The 22112-nt window shown below is 30.3% G+C and overlaps 2 protein-coding genes across 3 annotated transcripts; both read left to right on the top strand.

Annotated features, from left to right (window-relative positions):
• Window positions 1-252: 252 nt before the first annotated feature.
• LOC112704903 (uncharacterized mitochondrial protein AtMg00240-like) lies at window positions 253-672 on the top strand. The gene has a single exon (XM_025755764.1). The coding sequence runs from the start codon at window positions 253-255 to the stop codon at window positions 670-672; it is 420 nt and encodes a 139-aa protein (XP_025611549.1).
• Window positions 673-2736: 2064 nt separating this feature from the next.
• On the top strand, window positions 2737-5268 carry LOC112705711 (probable serine/threonine-protein kinase PIX13). Of its 2 annotated transcripts, none has more exons than XM_025756625.3 (6): window positions 2737-2860; window positions 2931-3178; window positions 3763-3898; window positions 4008-4141; window positions 4233-4356; window positions 4722-5268. In XM_025756625.3, the coding sequence occupies exons 1-6, from the start codon at window positions 2767-2769 to the stop codon at window positions 5105-5107; spliced, it is 1122 nt and encodes a 373-aa protein (XP_025612410.1). In that variant the 5' UTR covers window positions 2737-2766; the 3' UTR covers window positions 5108-5268. The 2 variants fall into 2 exon arrangements, with proteins under 2 accessions (XP_025612410.1, XP_072056505.1); XM_072200404.1 differs by having other exon boundaries at window positions 2744-2860; window positions 2904-3178.
• The last annotated feature ends 16844 nt before the right edge of the window (window positions 5269-22112 follow it).

Genomic DNA, 22112 nt, shown 5'->3' with positions numbered 1-22112 from the left:
AAGACTACTCCCTTTTTTCTATTGGTAGTGGTGATTCAACTACATTTTTAATTGCGTATGTTGATGATATCATCATAGCTCGGCCAACACAAGCATCCATGAATGTCGTGAAGGACAGTCTTCAAGCTATCTTCAAGTTAAAGATCTTGGGTGACCTTAAATTTTTCTTGGGTTTGGAGTTGGCGAGATCGCACCACGACATCTCCTTATGCCAACGAAAATATACTCTTTCTCTTTTGGAAGATACGAGTTATGTCAATTGTAAGCCCCGCAAATATACCCATGGAAGCTAACCTCAAGCTTCCAACTGTAGAGGGTGAGCCAGTACCAGACCTGTCTACCTATTGCAAACTTGTTGGGAGGTTAATGTACCTCACTATATCCAGACCGGACATCACTTTCGCTATTGTAAAGCTTGCACAGTACATGTTTGAGCAAAAAATGCCACATTTAAATGCTATTCATCACGTCTTACGCTATTTGAAAGCATTTCCTAGGCAAGGGATTCTTTTCTCAGCAAATTCGAAGTTTAACATCTCACTATATGCTGACGCTGACTGGGACAGCTGCCTTGACACTCGCAGATCCACTACGGGTTATTGCATTTTTTGGGAGATTCCCTTGTGTCCTGAAAAAGAAAGAAGTAAGATGTGGTTTCTCGAATCTCTATAGAGGCTGAGTATCGGGTATTGACAAATGCATCATGTGAGATTATCTCCATCATTGCACTCCTCAAATTCATGAATATTGAAGCCAACTCTTCCATGTTATTTTGTGACAATATTTCTGCCATCCAAATGGCCACAAATCCAGCACTGCATGAGCGCTTTAAGCATGTAGAAATTGACTGTCACTTCATCAGGAAAAAGGTTGTAGCAGAAACTGTCAAACTCATACATAGTTAGTTAACTTTAATCAATTAACTGAACCACACCACATATATATATGACTTTACAATTGACATCTTTTAGAAATTAGAATCATTTTTCATATTACCATGTGTTTATCTAATAATTTTTGTTGGATATAAATAATACTTCCTCTTTTTTAAAATAAGTATTTTTTATTTTTAAATTCATTTAAAAAATAATGCATCTAAATCAAGAAAGTTATCGAAATACATTTATTTTCTTATAACTTTAATTTAAAAGGTTAAAAAAGACTTATTATAAAAAAAAGAATAATAAATTAATAATACTGTAGGTAATACTTTTGATTGGGTCCATGTCTAAGGATGGAGTTAGTTGAAAATGGATTTTTTAATTTTTTTTAAAAATTGAAAGAGTAAAATATAATTTTTTATTATTAATTTTATAAGTAGGACTAAAAATAAATATAAAAAAAAATTAAAAATTAAAAATTACATTTTATACTTTCAATTTTTTTTAACAATGAAGAAGATCTATTATCCGGGCTAACTACTGTATATACAAGAATGTTTCTTACAAATTGTTTGTAGAATATGTGTAATTGTCTATTTTTGCTCATCAAGTTATGCTAAGCAATCAACGTGTGGGGTTTAGTGTTAATTATTAAGCTATCGTTGACCTTGAAATTCAAGTGTTGCGTTCGTTTATTGCATTAATATTTTACACATTTAAATTATTGTATACCACTCTCTCTATTTAATTTCAATTAAAATATTTATTATTTTAAAATTTTCATCAATAAAAATAAATTCATATATATAGTTACCCTCCTTTTTTGTGGATAACATAGGTTACCCATTAGAGATATTTAATTTATATATGGACAGATACAAAGTAACAAAAGCAATGTAAGTTGAAGGACTGCAAATTATAGATCATATTATATGATTAGACGCATTTATTTATTTAACAGAATAATAATACAATAACCAAATATTAAAAAAAATTATATACAAATTAGTCACCAAATCCTTTTATTTAGTGGCGCTTATGTTAATCTCTGCCATTATATTACTATCTATGCATTTTTATTACAATAAAAATTATTTTTAGTGACAATAATACAGTGATTTTTTTATTTAATTTATGTTTTTATTATTACTAAAATAAAATAAATAATTGTTTAAAATAATTTTTTTATAGTATGTGATATAGTAATTAGAATACAAAATATATATTAAAAAAATTTAATAAGACATGTGTATATAAAATGAATTTATTTTATGGATAGAATTAAAAGAAAAATGAATTGATAATAATAAGGAAAAGTATATGGAACAACTAATAATCAGCCAAGAATAGAACAACATAATTAATTATAATTAGGTTTATTAATTTATAATTTAATTTGTTTGTTAAATTATTGTTGACCACGTTAGTGTTAGGAGAGAATCACGGAACAGATGCTTTGACATTCATTAGTTGATTCCATATAATTAATTATGTTTTATTAATGCGTAACACATGAAACATAGAAATTATATCTAAAACCATTCAATTTATAAGAAAAAAAAACATCCGTGTGTCTATTAATAGCAACATTCGGTTACCAGTTGGCTGATTCTTGACTTATATAGAGTTGGTTCCCTAGCATTGTTGTAATAATAAATGAGGGAGTGATGAAGAGAAAGAAGAATCGAAAAGGAAATAAAAATATTAGAGAGAGAAAGTCAACGAAGCAAGTAGCTAGTAGTATGAGTATTCACGCTGTTTGCTTGGAATTTCTCGTCTCCTTCTTCGTAGAACCCAACAATGTCACTCTCACGCTATATATATATAACATATTAACCCTTCTTGGATCAGAACGTGTTCATTACATCACTCAAAAATCACAACAATGGGAAACTGTTTCCGGAAGGCGAGTAATAACAAGATTAATGAGCATCGTCATGCTACTAATTCCAATAATAATAATAATAAACCACCTGCAGGTATTGAATTCTTTCGTTCTTTCTTATTCTTTATATATGTTAGGTTTAAGTCTCTTCTTCTTTGCATCAGAAAGTAGGAAGGAGAAGGGAGTGATGAAGAAGGTGACGCCGAATCTGAGAATATTTACATTGGATGAGCTGAAAACTGCGACAAGGAATTTCAGACCGGACACTATGTTAGGTGAGGGTGGTTTTGGTCGCGTCTTTAAAGGATGGATTGACCAAAATACCCTCAAGCCTTCCAAAGTCGGAGTTGGAATTCCGGTTGCCGTTAAGAAGTCTAACCCCGACAGCCTCCAAGGCCTCCAAGAATGGCAGGTTCCTTTTATTTCGTTCCTTAGCTTTCACACACTACAAATAAATTTATAGACTCAGTAAAACATTTTCCTTATTCCATCTAAACAAATTTCTATCTTCCTCTTGTTTTTCTCTCAACCAAATTAAAAGGGGTAAATCCATAATTAAATCTATATAGAGTCTCTGTATTGGTTATTGTGTGAGTTGGCACATTCTAATTAAGAAGCATGACATATAGCATATAGTACAAAAATTCAATGTTGTGTTAAATTAGTAGCTAGTGACATGTTTTTTTCCCTTTCAAAGGCAAGCAAAGTATCATATTCCATTTTTTATTCTTTTGGATTGAAAGTACTGACTGAAAAAGATATTATCATTTCATTCAGCAATGCATATATATTTACTTTATTAAGTAAATTGTTATTTACGTATAATGCACCACAAGAAATAAGTATTATGCATGATTTTTATCGAATAACTATAGTATAGCTACTAATCACACAAATTGACAAAACTAATTAAGGGAGTTACTGTTTTAAACTTAATAATTACTTAACTAGCCAGTTTGATTTGACGTTGGTACTCTTTTAATGTTTTTGGTGTAGAGTGAGGTGAAATTCTTGGGGAAGTTTTCTCATCCAAACCTGGTTAAACTAGTGGGATATTGTTGGGAGGAGAATCAATTCTTGCTAGTATACGAATACATGCAAAAGGGCAGCTTGGAAAACCACCTCTTCAGAAGTAAGAAATAATAACTAACGTATTACTATTGGGAGACAAATTATTGTATAAATACAGAGAACACAGGTTAATTAACTAGGACATATATGTTTGTTTAATTACAAAAAAGGCCCAGAACCGCTTTCATGGGATATAAGGGTGAAGATAGCCATTGGAGCTGCGAGAGGCTTGGATTTCTTACATACGTCAGAGAAATCTGTAATCTATAGAGACTTCAAGTCCTCTAATATTCTTCTTGACGGGGTAAGTATATTTCATATTTGAGCACATTAATTATGGTGTTGTGTGCATGGGTTGCAATTAATTAGTATATGCTTGTATTGTGATTACCTAGGATTACAACGCAAAGCTGTCGGACTTTGGATTGGCAAAGCTTGGCCCAGTTAACGGCAGATCCCATGTAACCACACGTGTCATGGGAACCTACGGTTATGCCGCCCCTGAGTATATGGCAACAGGTATGTACCTTTTTCTTTTCTCTTTTTGCATTTTTAATTAATAATATTAATTTATTATATGTTATTTTTAAATCGTCTTTATAACAAAAATTTTTAACATTATTTTTTAGATTTAGTTATGAAAAATAAGTAATTAGAACTTTATAACGTATTTGTTACCCATGATATCCTAGATATCTTATTCATTAGAGAATTCTTCAATGATAATGATGTGTAGATGGTAGAATATTATATCCTTATATTAATAATATATTTATATACAAATATATAATAATTAATTTTTAATATGTACTCTACATACATAATATTTTGTATATGTGCGTGTATATATAGATATGATATTGACATAAATAATTTATTGACAGGTCATTTGTACGTAAAAAGTGATGTATACGGATTTGGCGTAGTCCTACTAGAAATGTTAACAGGCCTAATTGCTTTGGACACAAATAGGCCCTCAGGTCAACAGAATTTAGTAGAGTGGGTTAAGCCCTCTCTTTACGAGAAAAGGAAATTAAAAAATAGAATGGATCCAAATTTGAGTGAACAATATCCCAAAAAAGCTGCTTTTGAGATAGCACAGCTTATATTACAATGCTTGGAAGAAGATCCAAAGAACCGACCATCCATGGAACAAGTCTTACAAACATTAGAGAAGGTACAAAGCATAAGATATAAACCCAAAGTGAAGAAAGACAGTGGCATAATGCATCATCAACAACGTCATCACTCTCCTTCCCCTCAAAACTAGTTGTTTCTCCTCCATCAATTCCAATTTGTTGGATACTTGTTTTCAAAATTTCACACTAATTTGTGCAGTATGCTGCTCACTCATATGTATAATTTTCCCAGAACTAATTTTTGGATTATCCAATGGAATAGCAAAACGGGCTAACAACATACTTGACTGGATGCTCTATGCTTTTGGGCCATCCCAGCCCATATTAGAAGTTTAGTTGGATCTACAAGCCCAAGTTCAATTTTGTTATTTTAAGATATCCTAATCCATCCTTAAGGGAAAAAAAAAAGGAAAGATAATCCTGATCTAGCTTAATTGAGCTTCGCAACAAAAGAAAAAGCGTCTAATTGGGCTTAGTTAACATGACAAGTTTGAAACCAACTTGGGTTAAGTAGTTAGCTCACTAATTAATGCAGCAATCCATTGGCCAGCAACAAACCTTCAAATGGAGCTCAGTACCGCGACAGATTAGTCCTTGTCCTGTCGGGCTGAGGGATACCGTGGAAAACCAAAAAAAAAATGTCTAAAAAAAGTATTAGGAGTGTAAGCAGTAACTAATTGGTCAGCGACAAATTCTTAAATAAAGTTTTGATTCGCGACGAATTAACCTTTAATCTGATTAGGGGATATTGTAAAAAACAAAAAAAAATAGAGAATTTGAATCCCACCTTAAATATAGAAAGCATTCCGTAACTAACTGTTTGCTTTTGAGTAAATATGACCTGCAGTGAAGACATTAATTCACTACATTCAAAAAATATGAGTAATGACTGAGTCTTAATTTAAATAACATTAGTCGTCTATAAATGAATATCAGTATATATTTCCAACAGAAAAAAAATGGATATTTGCTCAAATCAGTTATATGTAGGTCATTGTAGATTTGTAGGATAATTAAAAGTATGCATACGTCAAGTTGTGAACTTTTTTAGAGTTCCATTCAATCTAGTTTTGGTTTGGAAGAAAGTTCGTTTCAATGTTATTATTATTTATGTATAATATATACTAACAGCCTAAAAGGTTAGTGTGGATTAACTATATTTAGTATACATTCAATGAATCCAAAACCTTATGTAATTGTATAACTAATTCCTCACATGGACACGTACGAAAATGCAGGTTACCACAAAAATGTACGAAATGTAGGTAAAAATAAAAGTCACAATTTTGTTTGAATGTATTATTAGTAAAAAATAGTTTCATACAAAACTTTAATTTTTTTTTTTTTTGTCATGTACCAAACTTTAATTTCTAAGATCATAGTACCTCAATTAACTTACTCATTATTGGCAAAGGCCAAGGAATAATGAAAATTAGGTGTATTAGGCCATGCATGCGTTTGGTACCACTTATGGTATATTACTATAATAATTAATACTTAGTAGTTAATACTAGTAAGACCGTCTTTATTGTTGTTACTAGTTAGGTGGTTTTCCAAGTCATTGTTCCATTAATTTTGTGAGATAAGAAGAAGGTTCTAAGGATTGGTTGAGTGTGAGACTTGTGGGGGTTCCCAATTTCAAGTGTCATTTTCGTAGCAACTAGCAGGCTTTCTTTGAAGACCTCATTAATTATAAATTGGATAGTTGGTTGGTGGCTTTATAGCGCGATTCCCATATAGTGGGCAACTTCAACAGTCAATTCATTAATCTCCATTGTAGAAGTAGAACATCAAGGAATCAAGGACGCCGCTTACGTGTTTTGCAGACACAAGTTTCTGTACCTCCTTGTTTTTTGCCACTTGATTATGTAATTTTTTTCCTTTTCTTTTTGTACTCATTTAAATTAGGGGAATTTAATTTCATTTAACATTATCCAAATCATCTAAAGTTTTGCAAAGGCTAGTATTAAATTGATATAATAGTCTTTGCAAAATTAATTTGATATAAGTGTCATGTAACAATTTATTAATCAGTGACAACTCTTAAATAAAGTTCTTTTTGCGATTAATTTTTGTCCTGTGAAGCTATGAAATACTGTAAACAACAAAAATTGATATAAGAATGTTTAAACATCTAACGTTAGTATTTTAACATTTTATGTTTTATATATATACAATTTAATTAAACTTAATATATATATTCTATATTATAAATTTATTTTATGCAAATAATTAATTTAGTGACTATTTTTTATATATATCTACTATTTTAGTGTTACTTGTTAAAAGTACTAAGCATAAAAGGTATTAATTGAAAATACAAAATAAATGATAATTACTCATGTGTGATTGTAGTTGGAATATATGGGATAATTTAATATATTAAATTGTTTAATATAATACTAGTATTTTAACTTTAGTTTTTATATGAGTAGTAACTAAAATAAATATTAATTCTTATAAAAGTATTTTTTTATTTATTCTTAATATATAATTAATGGAATGTTTTTGTTTGTAAATAAAATAAATTTTTTATTTATCAATATATATAATTTTTAAACTATTTATAAATTTAAAACCTAATACACACGTCTCAGATACAATGTATATAAAATAAATATACATATATTTCGAATATATTACATCTAAAATGTGAAAAAAATTTAAACACATTGAAAAAAACTATTGAACTACACCTGTACTTTCTTTTTCTTTTTACTTTTTCTTGTTTCAACAAGTGTGCGATGACTTATTTATTTATTTATTATATGTTATGTTATTTGACTATTTTGTGAAGCCTCATAAAAATACATACGATCATTTGAAATGAACATAAAAGCAAAACAAATTCACGATAAATTAAAAATCAAGTAAATTTGTTTTATATGTTAGAATTTGTGTTCAACCACATCAGAGTGTACAGTGAAGGATATTGATAATATAAAAAGATCAAGAAGCAGAGAGAAAATAGGAAGAAGAAAGAGAATAAGCAAAAGAGAGAGAGAGAGAGAGTTCTTCCTGAATAAAAATCTTGTAATGAATTTACGATCATCCAAATCTCCTCTCCAGTCAGCATCTGCAAAGGCAAGAAGCCAAAAGTCAATAGATTTTGTAAACAGAATTTTATGATTAACTGTATATTTAATGTAACGAAGATCTATACCCTTTAAGATTTTCAAAAAGCTGAGAATCATTTGTGGCCAATTTAGCATTGAAACCATTGGGATTGGCAGTAACTCAGAATCTAGGTGTCTTACTACAATGTAAGCTATAATGCTACATGAATGACCATTTTAAATGTCAGAATTATTTGAGATAAAGGCAAACTGATCAGGAAATCTATGAACAAAGTTAGTCTGATGCTTATTTTTATTTGATACTGAACATAGATCAGAATGTGTTGTAGAAACTAATTTTGGCATATAGAGATGATCAAAGTGTAGATTCCATTCTTAATTATGCCTTGGAGAAGATGCTCTCGGGTAATTTGATCACGGATGATAATAAAATTAGGCTAGAATACAAATTTTAAATTCACTCTAGTCTATTCCAAAACTCACAATCTCTCGTGGCAAATTTTCTTTAGTCTAAAAGTCTCGGATACTGAAATTTCAACGAGCCACATTATAATCACACATTCTCCCAAAAACAAATCCTTCTTCTATTACGTTCCTCCATAGATAAGCCAGCAATCATCTTATCCTTTACATGCTGCTCTTTAATCTGTAGGTGGCAAATATTCTTTCACAGGCCACTTTTGGTCGTGTTAGAAACAAGAGACTAAACTGGAGAAATGATGGTATATTATTAAGTGTATTCAAGTTGTCTAAAATGATACAATATAAAAGGGTATTTATAGGTACGAAGAGAATCGTAATAATAAAGACGTTAATCTCCTATAATAAATATTCAAATATATTAAATAATCCTAATTGATGCTAATTATATTCTAACATCCCCCCTCAAACTCAAGTGACAACTTAAGTTTGAAACTTATTTAAAATAACGAAATAAAGAGAAAAAAATTGCATAAACTGATAAAACGGGTGCAGACAGAACTGCCAAAAGGAAGCGCAGATGGAAATGCCGCTAGTTTGAAGAAAGCACGGCGGAACTGCCGCTTGTCTGAAGGAAGCGCAGACGGAACTGCCGCTTGTCTGAAGGAAGCGCAGACAGAACTGTCGCTATCTGAAAGAAGTGCAGACGGAACTGCCAGAAAAAAACGCAGATGGAACTGCCACGAGAGAACATAAACGGAACTGCCACGAGAGAACGCAGGTGAAACTGCCACGAGAGAACATAAATGGAACTGCCACGAGAGAACGCAGATGGAACTGCCACAAGAGAATGCAGACGGAACTGCCACGAATTTGATAGCATCTCATTGGGGTTCAGATTATTACAAGAGCATACCACCTTCTTCCACAAAGGACATTCCTCATTCGAAAAGCGCAACCACCACTTGAACAACAGTGCTGTGTTATGAATTACTGCATCTCCAACCCCTAACCCTTTAATTTTTTAGGAGCCTGTACCACTTCCAATCTCACTAATGTCATATCACTTCTATCATCCTCTTTACTCCACATTAATCTTTTCTGTAAGGAAATTAAATTCTCTGCAATGGTCTTTGGCATCTTATACAAGTTCAAGTAATAAATCGACAAACTATTTAACACTGATTCAATAAGAAGACCAGCGACGCGTACGCGTGACTGACGCGTATGCGTGACATGCGCCACGTGCAGAAAATGCAGAAAAATGCTACGGACGATTTCTGGGGAGTTTTGACCCAATTTCCAGTCTAGAAAACACAGATTAGAAACTACAGAATGGACAAAACAAGTGGTCCCCACCCATCAGCTGAAGACTTGTTAATTAATTCGAATTTAAATTCAAATCTTATTTTTAGGAAAAGATATTATTTTTAATTTTAGATAATTAGATTTTAAATTTATTAGGATTAGTTATAAATAGGAATTTACATCATATTGAAACTCAGTACATTTTACCAGAATCCTTATTTTCTCTAAACCATGAGCAACTAATCCTCTATTGTTAAGGTTAGGAGCTCTGTCTATTTGTATGGATTGATTTTATTGCTTTTTCTATTTTAATTTATGCATGGATTTATAATTTAAGAATTATTTTTGCTCTTTATTTTATGAATTTGGGTGGAACGGAAGTATGACCCTCTTTCTATTTTAGTTATTGTAAAACTTGGAAAAACTCTTTACTTAAACAACAGCTTGAAAATAATTTCTCCTAAATTTTAATTATTTGGATTTAACAGGATACATGACATATAATCCTCTTATTTTTGGGTAATTAGAATTTTTGTGGCATATAAACTGGAATTTGAATTTCACCTTCTAATTGGAATTAATTGACCAAGAAATTGACAGTTAATGAATTTTAGAGGAGACTAGAAAGGTCTAAGGAATTAAGGTCAGTCACATATAGTTTGCCATAAATTAAATCCTACATGATTAAAATAGTTAGTAAGAAAAGTTAATTTGAAAAAATAGATAACTCTGACTTATCTGTTTTCTTCCATATTTTATTTCCAAACCATTTACTTTACTATTTTAGTTTCTGCATGATTGTTTAATACTCTTTGAACATTCAAAATCCTTTTCTACTTGCCTAACTAAGCCAATCAATCAATTATTGTTGCTTGATCCATCAATCCTCGTGGGATCGACCCTTACTCACGTAAGGTATTACTTGGTACGATCCGGTGCACTTGCCGGTTAGTTTGTGGGTTGTAAAATACCGCACCAAGAGGCACGACAGTCGTTACTACCCTCATCAAAGTATGCGCGTAACCCAAGGAAAACTTCGCTCCCCATTTAAAGAGACAACGTTTAAAATTTTAAAAACACATCGGGTGTCCAACGTAAAGGCCACAATGCTTGAGCCCGACCTCTCTAAAGCGCGGACTCAATTAAGGGCACTGTTCATACCTTGACCCAAAACATAAAGTCAGGCCCAATAAGGATAAAGGGCCCAACCCATGAGGGTGGCCTTTATCCCATACCTGACCTCTTTAAAGAGGCCAGACACGATGAAAAGGGCAGCTTATGCTTATCTAAGTAATTGTCTCTCCGAATCTCTCCAACTATCTCTATCTTCCCTGAAAGATAGATCCTAACAAACTTCCAAGATAAAGGGAACGGTTATTTATCAATAAAGATGGAACTACTCTAACAAAGATGGTTATCTACTCTACTATAAATACACTGACACCCCTCAGGTATATACACATTCCAATATACTAAAAACCTGCCTAAAATCCTTGCTAACTTAAGCATGTGAGTCTCTTGTATGTACCACCCCTACCTCCTCACGAGGAACTCGGAAAGACGGCACCTCGGTATCAACAAGTCGGATGCTGCCACTCAAGGAGATTTGGACTTCACGTTCAGGCCCAAATCAACGTTTCAGATAACTCTCCGAATAGTAACTATTTTTCATATTAGAATAATAAAAATAAGGTATTTTTTATTAAAAATAAATAATTATTAAAAAAAATCAATACAATAAACTAACTGAAAAACTAAATTTTTTTTACAAACTCCTTATTATACAGAGTTTGAGACGTGCATAACATAGATTAATATTACTCTATATTTAAAATTCTCCCCAAGATCAGTTATCACCCTAATTAATTCCTATTAGGCACAAATCTAACTGGCAAAGGCCCCATTTTTACAAATCTAACATCTACTTTTCTTTTTCTTTATTTTTTCCCTCTAATTCTAATTAATCAATAATTAAGGACGAAGAAGAGCGTGGTTGTGTGTATGCATGATCAATCCAAGGCGTGTAGCTTTTTGCCTTTAAGATTAGTAAGGTCAGATGATAGCTAATTATTGCGCCTAATGGGTCCTTCCAAAATTTGTTCCCTCAAAAGCAAAATGGCCCCATTATTATTTTGTTGTAAAGTCCTCAAATTTCACCAGTTCACACTTCATATATACACACCTTCTTCCCCCCTAATAATAATAATAATACAATCAATTCACAAATCAGGAATCACCAGATACACCATTTCCGTTTCCATTTCACTTACCCAACCCAACTCTCTCAAATAAAATAAGGGAAAGTACGAGGAGCCAATGACATATTTATACAATATGTACAATGGAGGTTTATGGAGTATTAGAGATATAATTATTAGTGTTACATTTTTCCATCAGTTGAATTTTTTGGGATGAATGGTATCATGACATGGTATTAAAGCACTAGATTTGAAAGGTCAAGAGTTCGATCCTTGTTTATTATCCCTTGTACTCGGATGGTTATTCTAAATAGTATAGGGGATGTTCATTTCATAACTTAATAACCATTGTACACATTGTACAAATATTCCATTATCTCCCTAGCGGGATCCATAAAATAAAGCTCACTAATCCTACTAACTAGTAGCTGCCACCACCATCACCATTCACCAGTGATTGTACTTACTCAAATCTCAATCATTAACATAACAAAAATATAAGTCATCAAATCTTTTATTATCTATTTTTTATATATACGTATTTTATTTTCTATATTTTTAACGTTTATTTTTATATTTAATATGTTTTTAAATCTTTGAATTCGACAAATTATACCTTCTATTTGTTTACTGTTTTTTTATTTCATATAGAATTTTGCTGTCCATGTTAAATTGTTTTTGTGGCAGTTTGAAAATAAAATTGATGTGAGTGAAGAATTAGGGTCCCACATAAATTTACATCTAGAATCTCACTAGTCTGTTTGCTTTAATGTCTTCTCCAATCAGTAATGACTACGCCTGGCTCCACTTTCACACTTGGTCTCATCATTAATCCCACTCGTCCTCTCTCCCCAACTGCTAACTACACCTCTTAATCATTCCATTGTCTGCACTTTTACCATTTTGCCCACATCTCTTCCCATCACTACTTATACCTATAGCTTGCACAATCATGCCTCCCTCATCATCACATTTCTACCCCCCTTTACTTTGACCATCTTTATGATGGTATTTACACGACCTTCTTCACGTACACCTAATTTCAATTCTCCCAGCAATACTAAACAAATTAACTTTGTTCTTATTGTATTCATTATGAGAAATCTTTTTAGCTTTCAAAAACTTGGAATCAATTAGTTCATGCAATTATCTTATACTAATATTTAAAGTTTTATTATGTAGTTAGACAAAAGTAATTTTTAAGATAATAATGTGAAAGTTCATTTTTTTCAACAATTAATTGGCTATAATAATTAGAAAAATAAAATTAACTAATATATGTACTTAAGACAAACTTATTAAGGATTCTAAAAATACTTAACTCATATGTATTTAATATTTAAGAATATATTAAAAAAGTTAAAAACTTAAATTTTCAATAAAAATTTTCATATTATTTTTCTTTTTACATGTACCCTTATATTAAGCAATATATATATATATATATATATATATATATATATATATATATATATATATATATATATGATCCGTCACCTTATAAATTCGGTTTTTATTGTGCATTATGAGTCATAACTTGACCTTAATAATCATTCATTTTTTACTTATAAGTTGTAAATGATATTTTTATTACTGACTTAATTATCATCATTTTCATCTTAATGCCCAAAAGATCATTACATGAATATCATTCATCAATTCTATGTTAATAAAAGGAACCTTCTATATGCCTATGAGTAATGGCTCAAATGGCATAATCTCCCCATACTCAATTAAAAGGTTGCGGATTCGAGTCTCATATCTTTAGTAAAAAAAAAAGAACCTTCTATATTTAATTTCAGGGGCAACACATGATAAGTTCTATTTGATGTTTAATATTCTATAATTATAAAATTCTTATACCTCTTAAACATTTATTGACTTGAACGTCGGAGTGTCTTTTGCAGGTACCCACCCTCCGTGTTTTTTTGGTCGAAGTATATATCTTTTAGAGACGAAGAAACAAATTCAATTTCTTCAAAAATAAAATATACCTCCAAAGTTTATCCACACAAGAGTATATATATATATATATATATATATATATATATATATATATATATATATATATATATATATATAATTTTAGTATAACTATGCTAAGGTGACTATAGTATTTCAAAAAATATTACTAAAAATAAAATAATATTTTTTTATTATTAAATAATACTTTTTAAAAAGTATTATTAAAAAAATATTATTTTAATTTTAACAAAATGTGAATAATCACCGTAACCACAGTATCATAATCATACTATAATCCACACACATTCATTTGTTTACTTCAAATTACTATGCTAAAATAAAACCATAATAGTTACTTAAATGAGTTCAACCGAAAAGTTAATTCATTTTAGCTAGTCCGTGTCAACAAAATTATAAAATTATTTTTTATCCTAACTTTTAATTTTAGATCTTAAATATTTTAAAAAATAACATTAATAAAATAAATTTATAGTAAAAATAAGTGATATTAACTAATTAAGAGTTAATTTGTTATATTTGTTTTACTTAAATACGTACAAGATCAGTGACAACTTATTAATTCATTGTGTAGGTACGACATCATCCACGAGGAATATACGAGAGCCGTTCGGTGTAAGACACTGTTTCTAAGGTTGTTCGCTTGGCATGTACTCTTTCTTAGTGACGCATGAACCTTAAGGCATGGAGATATATATGCATGCGCATGAGAAATTAAAACGCATCAAATAAAGCTTTGATTGCAAAAGCCTAAAGAGCCGATGATGAAGCCATGTAATGTAAAACAATAACATTATATTTGGCCTTTGTGTTGTGATTGCAATTGCAAGAATCCAATTCGTTACACCCTTTGTGTGATTTCTCATAATGAGTATGTGCCCTCATCACTTTTTCTTTTTATCTCAAAATGTGACGACTTCTACTATTACTAAGTTTATTATTTGGGGAATTTGTGTTGCGGTTTGTCAACCTTTTGGTTGGACTTTACTTACTATAATCCCTATCTTGAATTTTCCAATAAGGACATTAAATTAAATTAAAGTGGACATACATGCATACTAAAGTTGGCCATATATATACGAGCATTTATATAAATATATATATATGAATATAATGAAAGGAAGTCAATACGAAATGATGATATTGATAGCCTCAGACTAATTAATGTCAATGATGGCGGATATTATGATTTCACTCCAATGTATTTATTTGACTTCCCTTTCTATCAACCTTAAATTGGATTTTCTTTTTGGCGCTGCTGCTACTCGGTATCTTTTATTTTGTACTTTATAATTATATCCGTTGCAGTAATAATTTTTATGTGCATATATTATCAACTCTTTTACACTTAATATAATTTTGGGTAGAGTATTATTTTGACTAATAGCGTTTTAAATGTCTTATTATCTCTATTTCAAAATTTTAAACAGGTTTAATATAATTTTGTTATTAAATTTGATAATAATAATTAATGGAATAAGTGATATGAATATTAATAATATTACTAGTTAAATGATAATAAAAAAATATACCCAAAATTTTTTTAATAATATTTATTCTGTTCAATTTTTTTAGTACAAAATTCAAAATGCTAACAATTAATTATAAACGCTTTAAAATCAAAGAAAAATTTTTTATATTAATAATTGTTAGTAAATCGATTTTAATTATATACTGAAGTTAAATATTATTGACTTTTTAATATGCAAATTATTTATGTCAAATTTAATAGTGGGATAACATTAAATTCATTTAAAACTTTTTTAAAATTAAAATAAAAAAATTTAAAAATTTTTAAAATTAAAATAAAATATTTAAAATATTAAAAATTAAATTAAAATTTAATCCAAATATTAGAAATTAAAATAATACTTTATCCTCTAATTTTTCACGTCAAAAAAGGTTACGCATAAAAATATCGAATTCCAAACATTTATATTTATATACTACCAAACTACCAAGGTTCATTGAGCAGTGAAGAAAACTATATTTATTGTCAACCTACTTATATATTTATCATCGTATAAATGTCAATTTAAATAAATGTTACATCATTTAATATTTTATTCGTGTAATTCTTAAAGAGTTTAGAACACATGATAAATTTATTATTAATAAAAAATTTTAAATATTTTTATTTAATAAATATAAAATAAATGCATTAAATTTATTAAATTTTTATAAATCTATTTCTAAAATAAACTTAAGATATAAACTTAACATATATTTTAAGACACAAGATAAATAAATTTATTTCTAAAATAATTATTCGTTGAATTAGAAAGTTATATGCTACAAATTTAATTTCCCTAAAAAATTTTAAGTCAATTTAAGATTATTTGTTATATCTTTTATATACTTAAAAATCGAAGTAATATATTTTCAAAATATACATAAACAAAATATTCTTTAATTAAATAATTTTCGATATTCAATTTTGGTCAAATTTAGTGAAAATGATTTTCACTATATAATATTGTAATTCAATATGGTTGGATCGACGAAATATATATTTTATATAAAAAATTTAAGCAATATATAATAATTTATAAGTTTAATTTTGATACACTGATAATATAAAATATTTTACACAGTCGTACAATCATATATATTTTTTTAGATAACTATTCACATAATCAATCATCAATATAAAAGATAATTATTTTTACTAATATGACGTTATGTAATTAAATACACGTATAAAACTACTTTACATGCACATAAAATCAAAATTAAATTATACCTTTATTAATTAAAATAACACAAAAAGAATTAAAAAAAGAAAAAAATTTAGAATGTCAGCACTTTTACTAAAATCTGATCAGTACTTAACTAACAAAAAAAATAAATAATCTTATACTATTAAATATAATCTCATACTATTAAAAACACTAATAACAATTAATTAATTACTACAGATCACAGAACATTTCCTATCACCCCTCTTTAAAAAAGCATAAACATCATTAATTCCACTTCGTATAAATATCCCAGTTATTCTTGACTTTTTGTGATTCTCACCTCGCGGCGGCTTTCAAAACCCTCAATTGTTTGATTCATAGAATATTTGAATAATAATAATCTTAGCCAGAAATGCATAATCATGAGACGACCTTGCCCAACATCGCTTCTAATTATGTCATTCTTTGCCACCGTAGTATATTTTGATATTTGACAACAGACATGTACATTCATTAAATGTGATATAAAAATATTTCAAAACTGTTTTAATGTATAGGATTTTATTAATAAGTGTAATATAAAAATATTTCAAAAATAATTTATATCTATTTAATGCATTTGTTTGGGAATCTTAAGAGTTGTTGAGCTTGATTGATGGTTAGAGATTTGTGCCTAAAGTAGTCATGCACTAGGCCAAGGGAGTAACTTATAAAAACACTCTAATACTTAGGTTAACGAGACCTGTTGATATAATGTTATTATAGATTGAGGTCTTAACTTTGATATTGGTTATTCTCTTATTTATACCATTTTTCATAGCCATTTTATTTTATTTAAGTAACATCTCTTTATCGGACAATGACTAAAATGTACAAAAGACTCAGATTTAGGACTTTTAATTTGCCGTTACTTGTTGAATATAATTTCCTGTATCAAGCCAGTAAGCTGTTTTGGATTTATGGAACCTAATCCAATGTTAGTCTAGTTTGAGCATCTTGAGCTTAATTTAATTCTTAACAGTGCTCAAACTCAACGCTCTCTTCTTTTAATGATAGATTCTACGGAGTATTGAGTTTACAAGTTTATTGCAAATTTTCAAGAAGACTTTTCAATTTTTATTTTTTTCCTATATTTTTAGGCACGAAGAACTAAAACCAAAAGAATTAAAACCAACTTTTCAGTTTTTCTAAGTAGTTCAATTAAAGTAACTATATAATTCATTTAATTCTACTCATTATAAAAAAAACGTTAAGTACCGTCAGATTTAGTGTCACATATTAGTGTCAACTTTATCCATAGATTTAACAATGATTTTGTAGGATTCAACATGCCAAATAATCACCGGTGGATTGTCTTTTTCGACGATAAAGTCGCCAATAATATTTGGTAGGAAAACAAGCCAAACAGGCGCCAAACTTAGCGTCGAAGCTATCATTAGAAAAATCCGACGGTAGACACTTTTAATGAAACGCTGCATTTTGGTGATTCGCACCGCGTTACAGTTGGTAAATTTGACAATAACTGCCGTGTCCTAAAAATAGTAACGGATCCAAAAAATTTTGACAGTGAGAGCAAAATATATATAATATAATAATAATTTTTATAATAAAATTATTATGCATATATAAAAATTAGCTATTAAATTATTTATTAACTATTATGTATATGTGTACATACACATATTTTTTAATTTATTTTTAATATATATTTTATATTTTAATATATATTTTATACAGATAGTTCTTTTTTACGAACATATAACATGATTATTATAATTATATTTTGTTATCGTAAAATATGATTAATCTTTGAAATATATAATTTACAAATTAAAACACTAAAATAGTAATTTAAATAATAACATATAATTTAAAATTCTATTTTTTAGATTTTTATTTTAAAAAAATGAGTAATCTTTTTCTTAACAATACAATCGAAACATTTTTCTTTTTATATATATATCACTAAATAATATTTTAAAATTTATTTTTCATATAATTAGAAATCACCTCTTACTAATATTCATAGTTGAGAAAATTCTTTCAATTAATGTAGTTGTTACGGAAAAAATTTAGCTAATTTTAAATAATACTCTTTCAAGTTGATTTCTAAGAAAGAACACTAATCTCATTTAAATTGATAATTGATTATTCTAATAGACATCTAATATAAAATTTTTAAATTAATTATTATATACCAGAAATTGAATAAAAAATTATTGTGGTGTTAAATTTAATAATTTAATGGAGGCAAATAAATATTATTATCATATACTACTTAAAAAAATTTCAAATTGTAGTGGGGGCGCTTGTTCCCACACCCAATAACATAAATCCGTCCCTGCCTAAAAGTGAATCGCGAACCCTTCCCTCTTCATTTCGAATTTGCTTTCTTTCTCTAACCTCTCACCTTCCCCTCTCTCTCTCTAACCAGTCATTCTCCCACTCTCTCTAACCTTCTCGTCTCTCATCTCTCATCTCCGTCAACTTCTTCCGCCACTGCTGCTGTACACCCCTTGCCGGTTTCGTTTCTGTCGCTACTGCACCTCCACCTCTATTCTTTATTTTCATTTGTTCTACATTCAAGATTTTTGTTTGAACTCTTTTTCTTTTAAATTCTATTATTTCAAGTTAATTAATTACTTGGTGGAGTTTAGTTAGTTTAATTTTCTGATTTAGTGGACTTATGTGGTTAGGATAGGTTAGAATATGTTAGATTAGATTCCAAAATTACAGAAAACTGTTGAATTATTGAGCTGTTTGTTGATTCATCATGCTAAATTTTTTGAAAAATGCTTGATTGTATTAATGAGTCATTGTTTTATTGCTGATTTTGATAAATTTTGATATTGAAATTATTTTGACAATTTTGATTGCGTTCATTCACTGCGTTTAGGTCGTTTTTGTAAAAAAATTGCTGTTGAATATTTTGTATTATGTGTCGTTGTTGTTTGTTGTGACTTGCCATAACTTGATTGATCCTTATTTTGAAATTGTCGTCTGTCAATTCCTAATTGAGTGCATCAAGTTTGCATACAATTTTGCTTCCAATGTAAGTTGAAATGTGGAATCTGGCCATAGCATTGAAGTTTCAAATTTATTTGGTTTTAAGTAGTACTGTTATCCTAAGAACGACGTGTGTAACACAGGAGGAGTACACACAGAAGTTAGAGGCCGCGACCCAACAATCTCAGTCACCTAATGGGAACGACAAAGCCGGCTCCGAGATCTCAATGGTAGATTCTGATAGGATTTGGCGTAAGACCGCCTCTGAACTCCACAAGAATCGCCGCTTCGAGTTAGGGTTGTTCTTTGCCAGAGGCCTCCGTTCCTCCGCGTTGGCGGCTTCCTCTACCACTAGCCCTGTCGATCCCCAGGAAGTTGTCGACTTGAGGGAGAAGGTGCAGAAGCTGACGTAGGAGTTTCACCAGCAAGCAAAGCAGTCTGAGTAAAGGTACAACAACCTTCTTGCAAGCGTGGGAGGAGTCGTTGCTATTAGCTCGGACCTGAAGAAGAAACTGGAGCAGCTTGATCAGTTGCAAGAGTAGATGGAGTAGTACAATTAGCATATACACGCTGGAGGTAGCGACACTACTGGTTCCAGCGCAACGCTACTGGTGGGGCTCCAACGTAAGCACATACACCGCCGCCTCAGTAGGGGGACCACAACTACAACGACGACAATTATCAGAATCTATAGAGGTTAGGGTTTTATTTCATTATTTGTCTAATTCGTTGTATTCAACTTCTGTGACATTTTATTATATTCAGACTATTTTTTTAAAAAAATAATTGTTTAATTTCTGCTAATTTTAGATTTCTTCCATTACCCAGATTGTATTTTGAGAGGGACGGAGGCACTGGACAACAAATTTTGGTGGTCATTGGGCAGGCAGGAAAGGATAGAGTGATTCACAAGAAGGAGGAGGCAGAGCTTCACCTCAATGTGATCGTTGAGTGCTCGAAAGAACACCGGTGATTCCCTATCAACCAAGACCCTTGGAATCGGAACACTAAGCTTGGAAGGTGCAGCACCATCAGACTCAGACCATGCACTAGATAGGACAAAGTATGGGAAAGTAAATTTGACATTGAAATTATAGCATTGGAGAGAAGGGTTGAAGGTGGTATTAGTGGTGAAGAGCAATAAGTGAAGTGTTGGGGGTATGCGATATTGCTTTCCAGGTGAATTGCCACCTCTGTATTGTGCTATTTTCAGTGCCACTGTTACCAATCATGGTTGTAGTTGTAGGCTTGCATATCTTTTATGTGTTTTGAAGGAGTAAAACATATTTGGTAAAAAGAAGTGAATATTCTGATAAACATTGATAAGAATTGATAAGAATTAGCTAAGGGAACTAACATACGATAATAACAGAGAAAAGAGCCAGCGGTGATGACGAAAATTCGGCAGTGCAGAAACAACCCCTCCTTCCTTTGCTCGCCGTATTCTCTCTCTCTCTCTCTCTCTCTCTTCTCTCTTTCTCTCTCCCTGTCTCATTCGTATCTCCCCTTTCCTTCGTCTCTCTCCTTCCTTTTTTAGCTCCACGATGGTGGGGACAGTGATGAATTTTTCTATTGTCTCATTTTCTTTTCTCTTTTACGACGAGCTTAATCTCCTCTCTCCCTATCTCTGCTTCTCTCTAACCGAACTCTCTTTCTCTCTCATGATTGTGACGGCGGCAGACCAGCAGCACCACCCTTCCCCGCCGTCGCCCCCTCTTCTCTCTTCCCTTTCTTCTTCTTCATAATTACCTTAACAATAATAAGAAACATCATCGTATTTAACCAAAACACACTAATACCATAAAATAACATTGTTTCATCCCTGCTGAGTTCTCACTTAATGCTACACGTGCAAAATCATTAATGGAATATGTTAAATATTTGATGGAAGGACAAACAAGATTAATGTTAAATCTTTTAAAGACTAATTTGATTAAAAAAATCATTTGAAGGCGAAAATGACGATCGCCAATCTTTTGAAAACCAAATTGACCATTAACCTGTGAATTATCACATGAAAATTAAAAAGAAAAATCTAGAAATAAAATTTTGTTCTGAATTTTTTTGTACATCTTCTAAATATTTATTCAAATGATTTTATATCAAATGGATATTTGCTAAATACAAACGTTTTTTTGTCATTTACAAAAAATATATTAATTATTAGTTATTTTTGTCGCATTTTTAAATTATTTAAAAGTTGTTTTGTTGATAATATTTTTTGGGGACTATTTTAGTAGCGATTAAATTTTTTGGTTACCAAATTGATGGTTAACTCTTATTTTTTTAAGAGTAATACCCCAAATAGGTCCCTAAGAAATTTACCATCCGACAGTTTTGTCCCCCACAAAATTTAATTAAGATTTCGACCTTGAGGTTCTCAGATATCCACCAGATACGTCCCCAAAACCGTTTGATCTGGTTAAAATGGTGACGTGTCAGGTTAACTGCGACATGTCACCT

Source organism: Arachis hypogaea, chromosome 8 (genome assembly GCF_003086295.3).
Source record: "Arachis hypogaea cultivar Tifrunner chromosome 8, arahy.Tifrunner.gnm2.J5K5, whole genome shotgun sequence".
NCBI lineage: Eukaryota > Viridiplantae > Streptophyta > Magnoliopsida > Fabales > Fabaceae > Arachis > Arachis hypogaea.
The sequence above is the reverse complement of the archived record's forward strand: the minus strand, read 5'-3'. Positions and strand labels throughout refer to the sequence as shown.